Source organism: Hemiscyllium ocellatum, chromosome 4, assembly GCF_020745735.1.
Source record: "Hemiscyllium ocellatum isolate sHemOce1 chromosome 4, sHemOce1.pat.X.cur, whole genome shotgun sequence".
Taxonomy (NCBI): Eukaryota; Metazoa; Chordata; class Chondrichthyes; order Orectolobiformes; family Hemiscylliidae; genus Hemiscyllium; species Hemiscyllium ocellatum.
Genome location: NC_083404.1, coordinates 117,256,239 through 117,269,777, shown reverse-complemented (window position 1 = coordinate 117,269,777; position 13,539 = coordinate 117,256,239). Strand labels below are relative to the sequence as shown.

The window sequence follows — 13,539 nt, the reverse complement described above, 5'->3', positions numbered from 1 at the left end:
GTAAGACATTGACTGAATTCTCAGTAATGACTCAATGCCTTCAGTTGGAAATTATAACTTATTTTTATATATTGTAGTCATAATAATTGTTTCATCCAGATAAAAATATAAACCTTGCAAGTGAAACTTTAATGAACTGAATCATAATAAGAACCATATCAATCGATCCTAAATATTAACAAATATCATATTCATATACAGGCACAAATCAATAATATGAGGTTGTACCTTCTCTGAAAAGTTAAACATAATATACGACTTAACATACAAAAAGTAGATAAAAGCTGGAGTAAAAGTCAAAGAGATGAGTTTTTTTGCTATATATATATATTATATTTTATATATATATATATATATAGCAAAAAAAAAGCATAAGCCTTTAAAAAAAATTGAAAATGTGACCCATTCTATTCATTGAAAGAAGGTGGAGAAGTGTAATTTGGCTTTACCACCCAATTTGAACATCTCAGCCTCATGTAATATCCCTCAGCCTCATCCACTCCTGGAGGTGCTGACACACATTGAGCTATGGCTCTCTTTAAAGTTCTTTCTTTTGTTGTAATTATTTTCATTTACGACACATCATCAAACATTCATTTTCTACAGAAAAAGGTAGCACAATAGACAGAATGTAGATAACCAGAGATCAAGCCTTTACTGGGTCTATGGCATGACTGACTACCTCATTCTAGAAATCACTGTACATATGTCGACCCTGAAAGTAGCCAAGCTACTAAAGGATACAGGCCACTGTGTTGAGTCTAAAATAGTTCCAACATTTTACAAGAATGTTTTAATGCCTCCGGTCTGTCTGAAAAAATAATTGAACACAGTTTCATAACAGACATTTTTCTAGTGGTGGAATAAAACAGAGGGGAATGTTGTAATTTGAAAAATGCATCTTAATATAACCCATTTTGCTTTGGTCTTGTGAATTTTTGTGATCTCCAATTTAATTTGATGAAAATTAAAACAAAAATCTTTCCGTGATTATAGGATGGGGGAAATGGGCATGTGAGAAAGGTAAAATCAATAGAAATATACAAATAAACTCAAAGAATGTTAAGATGTAGACACGCGCAAAGAGCAGAACGATAGGCATGGAACAGGATGAGAGAGATCAACAAATTTAGGAAATAATGATGCAAAGGGGAAAAAAATTGCAATCACAGGAGAGAGTTGAAGCAAGAATGTTCAACTTGAATAGACATGAGAGAATAAAGTCTAAAGGGCAATAAGTGATACAGGAAGGGGAAAATAGCAACAAGAGGGAGAAGAGTGGACCCAGAGGTGGAGCAGAGCTACAATGAATAAGACAGACTAATAACTTTACCATAAAACAAGACTTATGATTGTGACAGGTCTTTGTTCAGTTTTTACCTGCTGTATAGATAACTCTGTGCAGGCCTCTCGATGTGCACGTTGTGGATCACAGTGAATCAGCATCCACTGCAGCTCAAACTAAATGAAAGAAAGAATGGTTAAAATTAAACTTAAAGCAAAGAGCACTCCAAGTGTTAATTACTCCATTGTGGAAGATAAAATGCCACTTTTTTGCTTGTGCTTCACATTCATGGTCATACTCATTCCTATCAATTCAGGAGTATCATTCATAGATTCCCTATGGTGTGGAAGCAGGCCATTTGGCACATCAAATCTACACCGATAATCCAAAGAGCAACCTACCCAGACTCACCTCCTACCCTATGTCTATGACTCTCCATTTCCCACAACCAATCCAGCTAACCTGTGCAACCTTGGACTGTGCAAGGAAACCCACACAGACACAGAGAGAATGTGCAAACTCCACAAAGATAGTCACGCAAAGGTGGAACTGAACCCAGGTCGCTGGCACGGTGAGGTAGCAGTACTAACCACTGAGCCACCATGCAGCCAACATCAGGGACAGCTGCACACTATTTTTAGATATTTAGAATAAGTTTGCCAACCCAAACAATCTACTTCAAAAAGGGTTTTCAACAAAGGGCTTCGCTATTGTCAAAACAATAAAAAACAGGACAAAGAGATCTGAAACAAAAACAGAGATTGCTGGTGAAACTTAGCAGGTCTGGCAACATCATAGGAAGTTAATGTTTTAAGTCTGGTGAGTCTTCATCAGAACTCAATCTGATGACTCAATCTGATGAAGTCTGCTTTCTTCCCACAGATGCTGCCAGATCTGCTAAGTTTAGTTAGCAATTTCTGTTTTTGTTTTAGTAGAAACATTTTTACTTCCAGTAATCTTTGTCAAAGTCAAAGTTGTCAAAGCACCAATTCCAAGTGTCGATTCTATGTCACTAGTTTATCATTAACTCTGTTACCATTCGCAGCAATGTACAATGGCATTTTGACGAGCAGACCCAACTAGTCAGTTTTCTTTGGATGACTAACTGATAAACTTTGGAAAATATCTATTGCATATATGACCCATCAAATGAGCAAAGGCACATTCTTTACAAAAGACTGGTCCAATTAAAAATAATAGTGAGTTTTCATTTTTATTTCCATTTTTAAAACAGTCAAAATTGGGAAGCACTACACACATCCAGCTTTACGTTAAAAAGTGGAGCTGTGACTAACTCATAGCAGATAGGGAGAAACTGCTCTTTTTGATAAAGGACCAAGAACAAGATGGAACAGATTGAAGGGAATTGGCAAGAGAAACAGAGTTGACACAATGAAAATTTCCTTGCTGCAACATGTGCTTGGGATCTGGAATGCATTGCCTCAGAGTACGGTAGAGGCAGGTTCAAATGAGACATTCAAAAAAGGGAACTGCATTATTCTCTCAAAAGAAAAACTGAGGAGAAGGTAGGGAAATGATGGCCCTCTGGCCCAAAAACCATTTGGCAAATATGCAAGGTGTATCTAGATGTTTAAAAGATGTGTGGAACACGACTTGGGGATGTGGCAATGTAGTAGTAATGCCACTAGACCAGTCATCCTGAATCCCAGGTTAATTTTCTGGAAGATGTTCAACTCCGACCTTGACAGAGAGTAAAATCTGAAATCAGTAAAAGTCTGGAATAGTGTCCATGCAACCATTGTCAATAGTTCTTAAAAAAAAACAACTCCATTTGATTCACTAATGACATTCATGGTTTTACTTAGTCTGACCAAACCTGTCTGCAGACCCACAACAAAGGGGTTGACTTGTAGCTGCCCACTGACCAATAGAGGATGGGCTAGAAATGCTGTCCCATGAATAACTAATAAAATAGAACTGCAAGCAGCTGCCCGTTACATAACGGATCAGGAATGCTGACATTTCAGCCAGCTGTTGATGGGAAAGCATACGTGAAATATGGGAATAAGAAAACACCATCAGCTTCTATTACAATTGAATTTCATGCAAGAAAGGCATAGACCCTGAAGGTCCACACTCCAGCTGGTGGGAATTCCATTCTATGAGGTTTGCAGAGTGGCTGTGCTGCAAGCAGATGGATATGCATGGTGGAGTAATTCACCTCTATCCACCACATAATGTATTAGGGACTGTCACTGCCTGCCCCGGCCTAAAAGCTGCACTTGAATGCCCTCTAATGAAGAATTCATGACCACCTTTCTGGGCGGGAGGTTAAGCAGAGACTACGCAGGTTCTATTGACACTTTTTAAAACTTTACAGCTCGACCAGCACTTAATTACATTTGAGAAGGAGGCGGGGAGTTGCCTATTAGAACCATATTCTCACAGCCCACGTGGTCTGGAGGTGTACACATACTGCTGTGAGGTTGAGAGTTGCAGACCTTTGAGCCAGTGGGCAATGAAGCAATGGTACGCATCTGGCAATGGAAACTTGGAACCAAATCCATCTCCATGACAAAGCTGCCTTGATCCTATGGGGCAGGTGCAGAATGAATGCAGGGTCGGCTAGTTCAACATAGAAACCTGTAAGCATGGATTTAATAGTGAGGGATGATAATTTTCCCACTTGGCTTGGGATAAGCTGGCAAATACAATCCTGGCCAGACAAAAAAAGGGAAGCGTCCTAGTGTTTTTTTTACTGGGAGATCATGTAATTAGAAGCTAATTAAGCTGTCAGTTGCAATTAGATGTTCTGAGCCTTGGCTCTGCTAACATGTTCCTAAACTCTATGCAACATGGATATTCTATGAAACCTCAATTTTGGATAAAGGCAGGATTTTACCAGAGGTTTCTCAGTACCTGCAATTTTATTTTAGATTCAGTCAAAACAAGTGAAATAGAAAGATCAACTCACCACCACAGACACTTTGTGGTTTGCATCCAGACGGCCTATCAGAGTATTCCCTTCTACATTGACGTTACCTTTTGGCTTAATAGGCTGAGAGGCTACACGATGACAGTCCACGAATAGGCTGACAGTGTCCCTCTCCACACCCACCAGGATCTTATGCCAGTCAGTATCAAAGATCTGGGAAACCCCTCGGAAAATGACTGACTGCAGATTGCTGTCCAAGCCGACTAAATAGAACTCCAAGGACTGGGTGTTGCCATTCAGCCTCAGGCCTACTTGCTTGTAGCCATTTTCATCCACAATCTGCCACAAGTTCCACACTTTATGAACTGTGTTTTTTACCATCCGGAAGGTGGTGACAAAGGAATACTCTTCGGGCAGCCCTCGTGGGTAGATTATTCTGGAAGAAATTAAATGTCCACTTTATATTAGAGAAAGTAAAATTAATTAATCCTTACAAAATGCATACTCATGCAATTAACATGGTCAAGGATTTCCTTTCTTTCCCTCCAGTTTAGTTGTCTTTTATTATTCACTATATCATGCTGACATACATTATAGTATTTATCAGAGTCTTTCTCTGAATAGATGTAGACACACTAGTTACATTCTTGGGTGGCTATGCATCAGTGCAATGTCTACGAATATGCACTTCTACTAGAGATATCAAAGCAATGACTGATAATGAGAACCCCTTCCATTTCTCCCCCCATTTGAGCTGAGGACTTTCCTACCTTGTTGGGATTTCAAAATTGGCCTCTCTGTCAAGTCTGAAGGCAATCTGAAGTGGCGTTGAACCTTCCACTCTTTTTACACCCCGTAGGGGAATGGTATCCAACTGGAATTGAGTAATGAGATCAAATCCTGGGAATTAAAAAAATAACAGACAGGTTTTTTGATTATGTCTCTCCAAAATCAATCTGCCAATAGGTGAGTTGTAGAACACATAAAAATAATGTTTGGCATTACAACAACATACTATCCATTGCATTAATAGATGTGATTCATAATAAATGAAAACTTTGAGAGATGATGGTTACAGAACTGCCTGCAATCAAAAATCACTGGTAAGTCCCATGATTTGCAACCTTTTTAAAAGCTCTTTTTACACAAAGGAAATCTAAATGACCAAGTAAAATTGCAAATTACAAGAATCTTAAGTTTTATATTGGTCACTTATTGTCCTTCAATACACGCCAAAACATTCCTCCAAGCTTGTCACTTTCCCATAATATTTGGCATCAACACTTGTTCTGGGGTCAGCTTCAGTGAAGTATTTGTGGTAGCATGTTCAAATCAATTAAATTGAGACAAGGCGAGGTGAAAGATCAATGCTAGTTGTTGTCCCCACAACTGCAGCAATGGAGTGAACCACAGGTCCTACAGCAGCAGATATTGAGGTATTTATATTTATGTATTTGTACCTCTTTGGTTTTCATGTTCTCAGTTTATTATCAGAGTTCATAGCCTGGATTAATACAAATATTCATCTTCAGATATGATTAAACAGTCTGCTGCACTTGCTGTTAGATGTATTTCCATGCCTTGTCTCTTTTAAAGTCTGAAAACTTGCCTGGCAAATCATCTTGTCCAATCCTAATATTAGGACATACAGTGTTATCATCCAGACCATTGTAGTTGAGTCTGTCTTCCACTGCTGAATAGAAGAAAACATAATCAGAGTGGTGGAGTGTACATTTAATTTAACAACACAATAAGGAATTTAAATTCATTATAATTGGGTAGATATGAACCAGACTGATACAGGTTTGAGTTCTGTTACCCCCACTTGATGATCTAATCCAGGTTAGCATTTCAGTGTATTTCAGAAGGCATTCTGCACTGTCAGAGATCCCATCATTATTTAGTACATATATAGTCATGCTACTCCAGGAATCCTGGGTGCACTGCAAGCTAGCCTTTTCAGGCCTGGTTTTTAATGTTTTTTAATGTATTTTTTTAAAAATGCTTTATGTCATAATTAAACATTGTGCTAAGTTTATTAATTTAAAACCTCTTTCCAGAATCACAGAAGAGTAATGCATTCTTATTTAATAACATTATACTTACAACACAATACTGGAGACCAAAAGAACGTTGGTAAAGTTGCCAAGGTGAAAATATACAGCATCACCAAGAATCCCTCCTCTTTATATCTGGTGTGAGGCAAAATTAAAAATAATAAAGTCAATGTTTAGAAATTATATGCAAATGATGTTTCACCCAAATAAAGAAAAGCATTCCATTAGACAAGAAATATTTTTTGTCATATACATTTTGATAATTAATTATTATAGGAGTTGAGAGCAAGGAAAAGATTTCAGACGGTAACTATTTTTCAGAAAGCTAAAAGAAAACAATTAGAACCATGCTGTTATCTGCACCACCATGATATATGGACAAACTGTTTGAGTTCCATTTGTACCAGGACTGCAAATAACAGAACACATTTGTCAAATACTTTCTCAGGAAGGAATGCCATATTAATACTATTGATATCAACAATTCTATTTTACAAAAATGAAACTTTGTATGAATCATTAAGATCATAATTTATAATACAGCAAGAGACTCCATTTTTTTTTCTTTCCGTTTCTGTTATCCCTTGTCAGAACATGGGGAATTGTTGAATGGAACAGTGTAGAATTTTTAAGCTTCAGTTTCCAAATGGCACAAGCACAGCGATCAACTATTTTTATGTGAGAAAGAAGGAGTTGGTGGCAAACTACACAAGAAATAAATCTAAAAATGATCACCATTGAGTCATTATCTCAAAAGCATCTTTGAAAGCAATATATTTGTCTTGCTCTCTCCCACTGGTACAATGAAAGTAGAAAGAAGGGAATTTGTTTGTCACCGCTGGAAGGTAGATATTTTAAAAAGTCACAGTTGCCTTAATTAAGTTTTTATTTTCCTTGCTGCATAGCAATGTTCAACATCTGTTCATTATAATCAAAAGAACTGAATTTGTTTTATGAAACTATTAAGCATGGTACACAGTGCCAAAAAGTGGGTTATTCATTAATGACTTTGCTCCCTTTTGTGAGGTTGTTAAGTCTCCTCAACTGAATGATAATTCTGTATCTTACTGCTGCCATCTATTGTCCTGGGGTCTAACTGACTCCCAGCAATTCATCATTTTTATCTGTTGGATCAATCTGATGAATCTGAACTGCGTGCACTCGGGGCCATTAACTCTTTACTGAGATTCATGGAGGAATATTCTCGATCCTGCACAGACTGATTTGTTGGAGGAGCTGGGAGCAAAACAAACAATTCTCACTTTTTGAATAGCATTCTTCAAAGTTCCGAGTCTGCTGCCAGATAGTTATGTTTCATCAGTTAAATGCACAGAGGCAGTCGAGTGAAATTGAGATTCAAACACATCCGATGCACAGGTGCAGCCTTACAGCAGCAAGTTGGAGTGGGCTGGCAAGGAAGTCTCCTTTAATTCCCCCATGAAGGGATATTGGTACCAGAGAGCCACAGGGTAGGTGGGATCTCTCTCAAAATTGATCACCTGGCACTTACTTTTAACAACTGTAGAAGTCTTCAGGGAGCACCTCCATCCAACATTGCCAGTATCACCTCTTGCTTATAGTGGCAACTCTCCCAAAAACACTGCTGAATAGCACAGCCTTGAGCTTGCTGTTCAACATCACCACTTGTTCAGTTTGGCTGATAATAGCAATTGGAGGTAGCTAATGGCGCTGGCCTTTAATTAGGAAGACTGTGAAATGATATCCATCAGGGTTGATTCCCTCATACATGTCGGACACTCAAGAGTCTTCTATAAAGAGAAGAACCCCATCTTGATCCCTACAACTGGTTGCAGTATTCCCAAAAAATCTGACCTAGAGTGGAGTTGTAACAAACAGGTTTGGGTCACGTGGAATCGGGGCTCAAGTCTGATCAATTTGTTTCCTGACTCAAGCACATCTCCAACTTGTCCATTTCAGCCTTCAGTGAATATTTGGTGGTGAATGGAGCAAACCAACTACTGCAAATCCCTGGGTCAAGTCTTAATTAAACCCAGTCTGCAGCCAATTTATCATTTTGCTTTTCAGTTTAACAATTGCCTGCGTCATTGCCTGAATGTTAGAATGTAAGATTCAAGCTCTGAGTGTGGTTACACCTACCTGCTGGATCCAGCTCTCCACAATTGGTCATTTTCCTTGACAATGAGCAACAACTTATCTTTATACAGTGCCTTTATTATGATGAAACATCACAAGATGTCCCTACCTTGCCTACTCTTCTAAAAACATCACATGCCTCTAGAAATCAAAATTCTGCAGTATAAGAATGAATGTCAAAGTGTAAACAAATCAAGACTTTCTGACTGATCAGTTTCTTGTGCTCAAGGCAAGTAGCAACCTTTCCAAGCAAGACCTGAAATTTTACTTCCAAATCCAACTAGTCTTTTCGTAATTATGAAATATTAAACCTTTTAGTGAGTTATTTCTCTGGATTTCTAAATTTGTTCACAGCTCCATTACCCCTTGGCCTCACTTCATTAAGATTTGTCTTTCTCAAGTGGTGGTCTTGCATTGGATTTCATCTCCCACAAACAACTAAGTGGATAGATAATTATCTGTCTTTTTTTAAACTTTCTGCTGCAATTAACATATGTTGGTGAACATAATTCAGTCACCTTAATCTCATATGTACAACTGACTATCTTTAAGTTAAGTTTTTAGCAACTTTTCTCTAAAAAAAAGCCACAAATCTTAAGAAGCAATGTCTTTAATCCCTTTTCGCCCACATTTCAATCAATTACAGATCCATGTTAGAAAGTCTCAATTGCCGTTTGCTTTTTTCTTTGCCAATAAACTATGGGCAGAATCCTATCAAATGTTTCTGAGCATTCCTATCGGTAACATTTATAGACTCATGCCTCCATAATATATTAGCAATTTACTCAAAAAACTCAACCAGACAGCTTCATTCAAAAAATCTATACTCTGTTGTTCCAAATTCAAATGCTGAGTCATTCCTTCTCTGATAAATCCTACATGATAACCCTATGATCAATTAATACCAGCAATTTGAGATAAATGTAAAATTGGAGGAATATGGAAGTAATCTTTCTATTTAGCTCTCAGACTCCATTGTACACACTCAAACCATGCAAACAAAAACTTGGACACTCATGTTCCATTTGAATCACAGAATAACACAGAAGATAAACTCAAGTATTCATTACCTCTTTGCAATTCGCTATCTGCTGACTTCCACTTAATGTATAGAAACATATGTTTCTCAAAAATATGATCTTATATTGCTTCCCTTTTTCATGTCTTTCACTTACTTGAATGTATAATGTGGTATATGACTTTGATACCAAAATGTGTTATCACTAGAGGTGTCTTTGGACCTATGGTTTATGACTGCATACCATTTTTTATGTCACTTCTGTGTTTGTCATAAACAAATTAATAAAATCAATTGTTATGATTCATCAAGAACTCCATTTCAAGCCCCTATTTTCATTTCCAGATTGAGTGTACAGATTCACAAGAATTCTTTGCTCCGTGAATCCAGCCTTTAAAAATGGCCATACCTTTTAAAATGAAAGTTCATACCTTTCATTGCAGGTGGCAGGATGGATTGAAATTCAGAATGATGCCCTGATGAGACTGCTGCCAGATTCAGAGGTGGGAAAGCTGTCTAAGGCCTCTGGCATTGAGGCCAAAAATTAATCAAAAGGCTAATCCAGTCCTCATCCCTCACACCTCCATAACTCCCAGGCTGCTTTGGAGTAGCTGGCTCACCCATTTACTTTCAAACTTCCATTAACTGCAGAAATGGATGGGTTGGAGATGCGTCTGGGTCAGGAAACAGAGTTGTCAAACTTTAACCTTTGCTCCAACATGGTATTGACCTGTCTCCATTAAACTGTCAATGCAGCTTTGACCATCTACCTATCCCCATGACTCCTCAATGCCTATACCACCTGATGCTCATCTACCCATGTATCATGGACCTTCACACCCCCTACACCATTCTATACACCTCTATCCATTCTCTCTTAGGCACTCATACCTCCATGCCAACATAAAGTCCCACCCACCACCCTTTCCCCCTTCACCTATCATGCCAACTTAAGTATCATTCACCAGCATCAATGTGGAAAGGAAAAAAAATACTGAAAAAGGTTATGTTGCAGACTGAATTCTCTTGAGAAAAGTACTCTCCTTCATCAAGATCACATGTTTTGACATGCTTGACACTTATTTGACAGCTTGAACTTTCCAAAAGGTTAATGTGCCTTTTAGGCACAATCTTATCCACTGCTAACAATCTCAAAAGGATATCTAAATCCATCCCAATTCCCATTGGTATCTCTGGTAATCTCACTAAAAATTCTTGAATTTCCTCAAAGGACATGTGAACCCCCAAAAGGTGTCTCAGGACCATATCTACAGAGGTATGTTCCCTCTATAAATGGTTAGCTGAACGAAATCTGCAAAGTTCAGATCTGGGCCCAAATCTTTGCGATGACAGAGAGGATCTCTACTGAAGTGGAAATGGTGAAGTGGTGCAAAATCACAACTTCCACCCCAAACATGGATGGAAATGGAGTTAAGCCAGATTTTGCACATGCTCGTTTTACACACCTCATCATTTAATTCAACAGCTGCCTCCACTGATATATATCACTATAGCATTGAACTTGGAGTGTACAGATTAGACCTGCTAATAGCAACACTGGACTTAATGAGTTTGTTTGCAAAATCAGGATATTCCTTTGGAGAGGTAGATGCTTCTATGGATGTGGCTCTGGTGGTACACCTTTTGGGGAGTAAGGTAAATTTTAGGAGCAGGGAGGTGTCAGGTATTCTGGATGCTGGGGTCAGGTCTACTTTGGGATTGTACAAAGTACAAGAGGTTGTGCCTGTCAAAGACTGAAAAACCAAAGTAATAGAAAGGTTGTCCATAAATTTCAAAAAGTATTAAACCTATCAGTGTCCAAAAGTGCAAAATTTGTCAAGAAAGATCAATTTTTTCATGTGCTGTCAAAATGTGCTTTATCAAGAGAATGTAGTGTGGAATATAGAAATATAATTTGGTCCTATGTACATGGGCATTAATGATAGCTCAGAGAATTGTTATAGTAGGTGAATTGGAAAAGGATGTGACTATGAATTGGCATGAGGTAGCACAAAGCAAATAAGGGCCCATAATGGTGAGATATGTGGGTATAAAGTGATATTGGGATGTGAAACAACATTGGGGATGGATTTATAGGCAAAGGGTGACATATGAGGGTCAATGGAGGATATGTAGAGGGAATGAGGAATCATGGGTTGACATGGATGCGGAACTGAAAGTGTGTGGAGATGTATCAGTGAAGGAAGACTAAGGTGTGAGGGTTAGTTTAGAGGGGCAGTTATCATTTTGTTGTGTATTTTAATTTTTGGAGAGAGTGCTGGAGCAATGAGGCAGGCTTCCCGCTCAACCCTCTTCAGAATTCACCAGCTTCCTGCATTGTCTGGTCTGACTTCCAATCCAGCCAGCACCCCTGGGCTGAGAATGGGGAAGGTTTAAATGTCAGAATCATGGAGCTATAATCCCTCTGCAAATGTGGGGAAAAAAAGGCTCTTCTTTTAGCAAGTCAAATATGTATTCTCTAGCATCATGGCACAGAAATATCAGCATCCCACTTCAGTGAAGGCATTTCTGATTTAAATGGCCATGTTTCTCTTTAAAATACATAGGGACAAAAACCTGACCTGACTGCACACCCACACTGTGAAATTAGGATGTACTCTGTTCAGAGAAGGTCCACTAGGATGATCCTTGGCATTGGAAGGATTGTCTTATGAGCACAAGTTTATCAGGTTGGGACTCTGCTCAGTGGAGAGTCAAAGAATGAGAGCTATTTTTATTGAAACTGATAGGATGTTGAAGAGGCTAAATGGATAAATGTTGAGAAGATGTTTCCCCTCATGGGACAATCTAGGATCAGAGGATATAGTCTCAGAATTAAGTGGTGGCAACTTAAGACTGAAATGGGGAGGAATTTCTCTCAGAGGGTTGCCATAGAGGGCTGTGGGGACTGAGTCCTTCTCTATATTTAAGGCTGAGATAGATGGATTCTTTTGCAGTTAGGAATCAAAGGTGATGGAGAAAATGTAGTAAAGTGCATATGAGGAATGATGTATCAGTCATGAGCCCTCTGAACGGTACAGCAGGCCTGAGGGGTCAAATGTCCTTCGCCTGTTCCTGTTTCTGAAAGTCTTATAGTTCAGGTTGGGATCTTAATTTCAGACCACATCCCCCATTTTTGCCACAATGCAGAGCCTCTCTGTTATGTTAGTATATCCACACCCACTAGTAGAGGGTGGACCACATTAACCCTCCTTTTTCAATCATATAATCCTTTTTTTTGTTTAAAATGAAATGAAATGCACGGGGTGGTAAATCATAGAATCACAGAATCCGTACATTGTGGAAACAGGCTATTTGGCCCAACAAGTCCACACCAACCCTCTGAAGATCCATCAGACCCTAACCCTTATCCTATTGCTCTACAATTATCCCTGACCTAACTTACACATCCCTGACCACTGTGGGCAATTTAGTATGGCCAATTCACGATTGCTAACTTTCTACCACTTTTTAAAGAAAGATAAATGGCAGGTTCTGTCACACGAGTACAGGCAGAGAACTGCTTGGGAGCCACACAAAGACTAAATAAAAGTCTACCTTCTCATGGGAAGGAACAAGCGAAATTGATACTGAAACAGCAATTTTTTTTCCCAAAAAGTGAAATGAACAAAGAAACGGTTCGGAATCTAACTAGATCATGAAACTAAATAACAACAGGAAAATCCGATAGACTGACATTTCCATTTTAAAGCAACAATTCTACCCAGTTTATGTGGTGATCCAGTTGAAGAATGGCTTGGACTCGAGTGTCCGTGTTTATGACACAGAATCAGGTCATCCGCCTTAGTCAGTTTCTGTGCTCCCTCACCTTCCACCAGAACTAATATTCCGAATACACTGTGCTGCTCTGTTCCTTATCCTCTATCCCAGTTTGCTTCATCCGCCTACATCATCTAAATTAAACCGCGACACGGTTTATGAATTGTTCTGAAATTCGTCTATAAGCAAAAAAGCGTAACTTCGCATTGAATATTAAAGCTGTACTGTTTGATGCAATTAAATTTTAAACGTCGGTTTATGGGGGCGTTAGTTTAAAATAAGTGGGAATCAAAATCGCCCCATTTCCAACACTAATTCGACAGACTGTTTCAGAATTACAACTCTGCAAGGGACACACTCTCCCTCCTGATTTAAATTACACAGTCTG

At 38.7% G+C, this 13,539-nt stretch overlaps 1 protein-coding gene across 1 annotated transcript in view; it reads right to left on the bottom strand.

The window, feature by feature from the left end:
- LOC132815241 (collagen alpha-1(IX) chain-like) overlaps nucleotides 1-11,018 on the bottom strand; it is a gene marked incomplete at its 5' end in the record, with an annotated part of 114,747 nt that extends 103,729 nt beyond the window's left edge. The window contains 6 exons of the mRNA XM_060824056.1: nucleotides 1,381-1,461; nucleotides 4,221-4,617; nucleotides 4,952-5,081; nucleotides 5,791-5,865; nucleotides 6,288-6,323; nucleotides 10,973-11,018. Coding sequence (XP_060680039.1) covers nucleotides 1,381-1,461; nucleotides 4,221-4,617; nucleotides 4,952-5,081; nucleotides 5,791-5,865; nucleotides 6,288-6,323; nucleotides 10,973-11,018 — 765 coding nt within the window. The remainder of the gene's footprint in view (nucleotides 1-1,380; nucleotides 1,462-4,220; nucleotides 4,618-4,951; nucleotides 5,082-5,790; nucleotides 5,866-6,287; nucleotides 6,324-10,972) is intronic.
- Nucleotides 11,019-13,539: the final 2,521 nt, after the last annotated feature.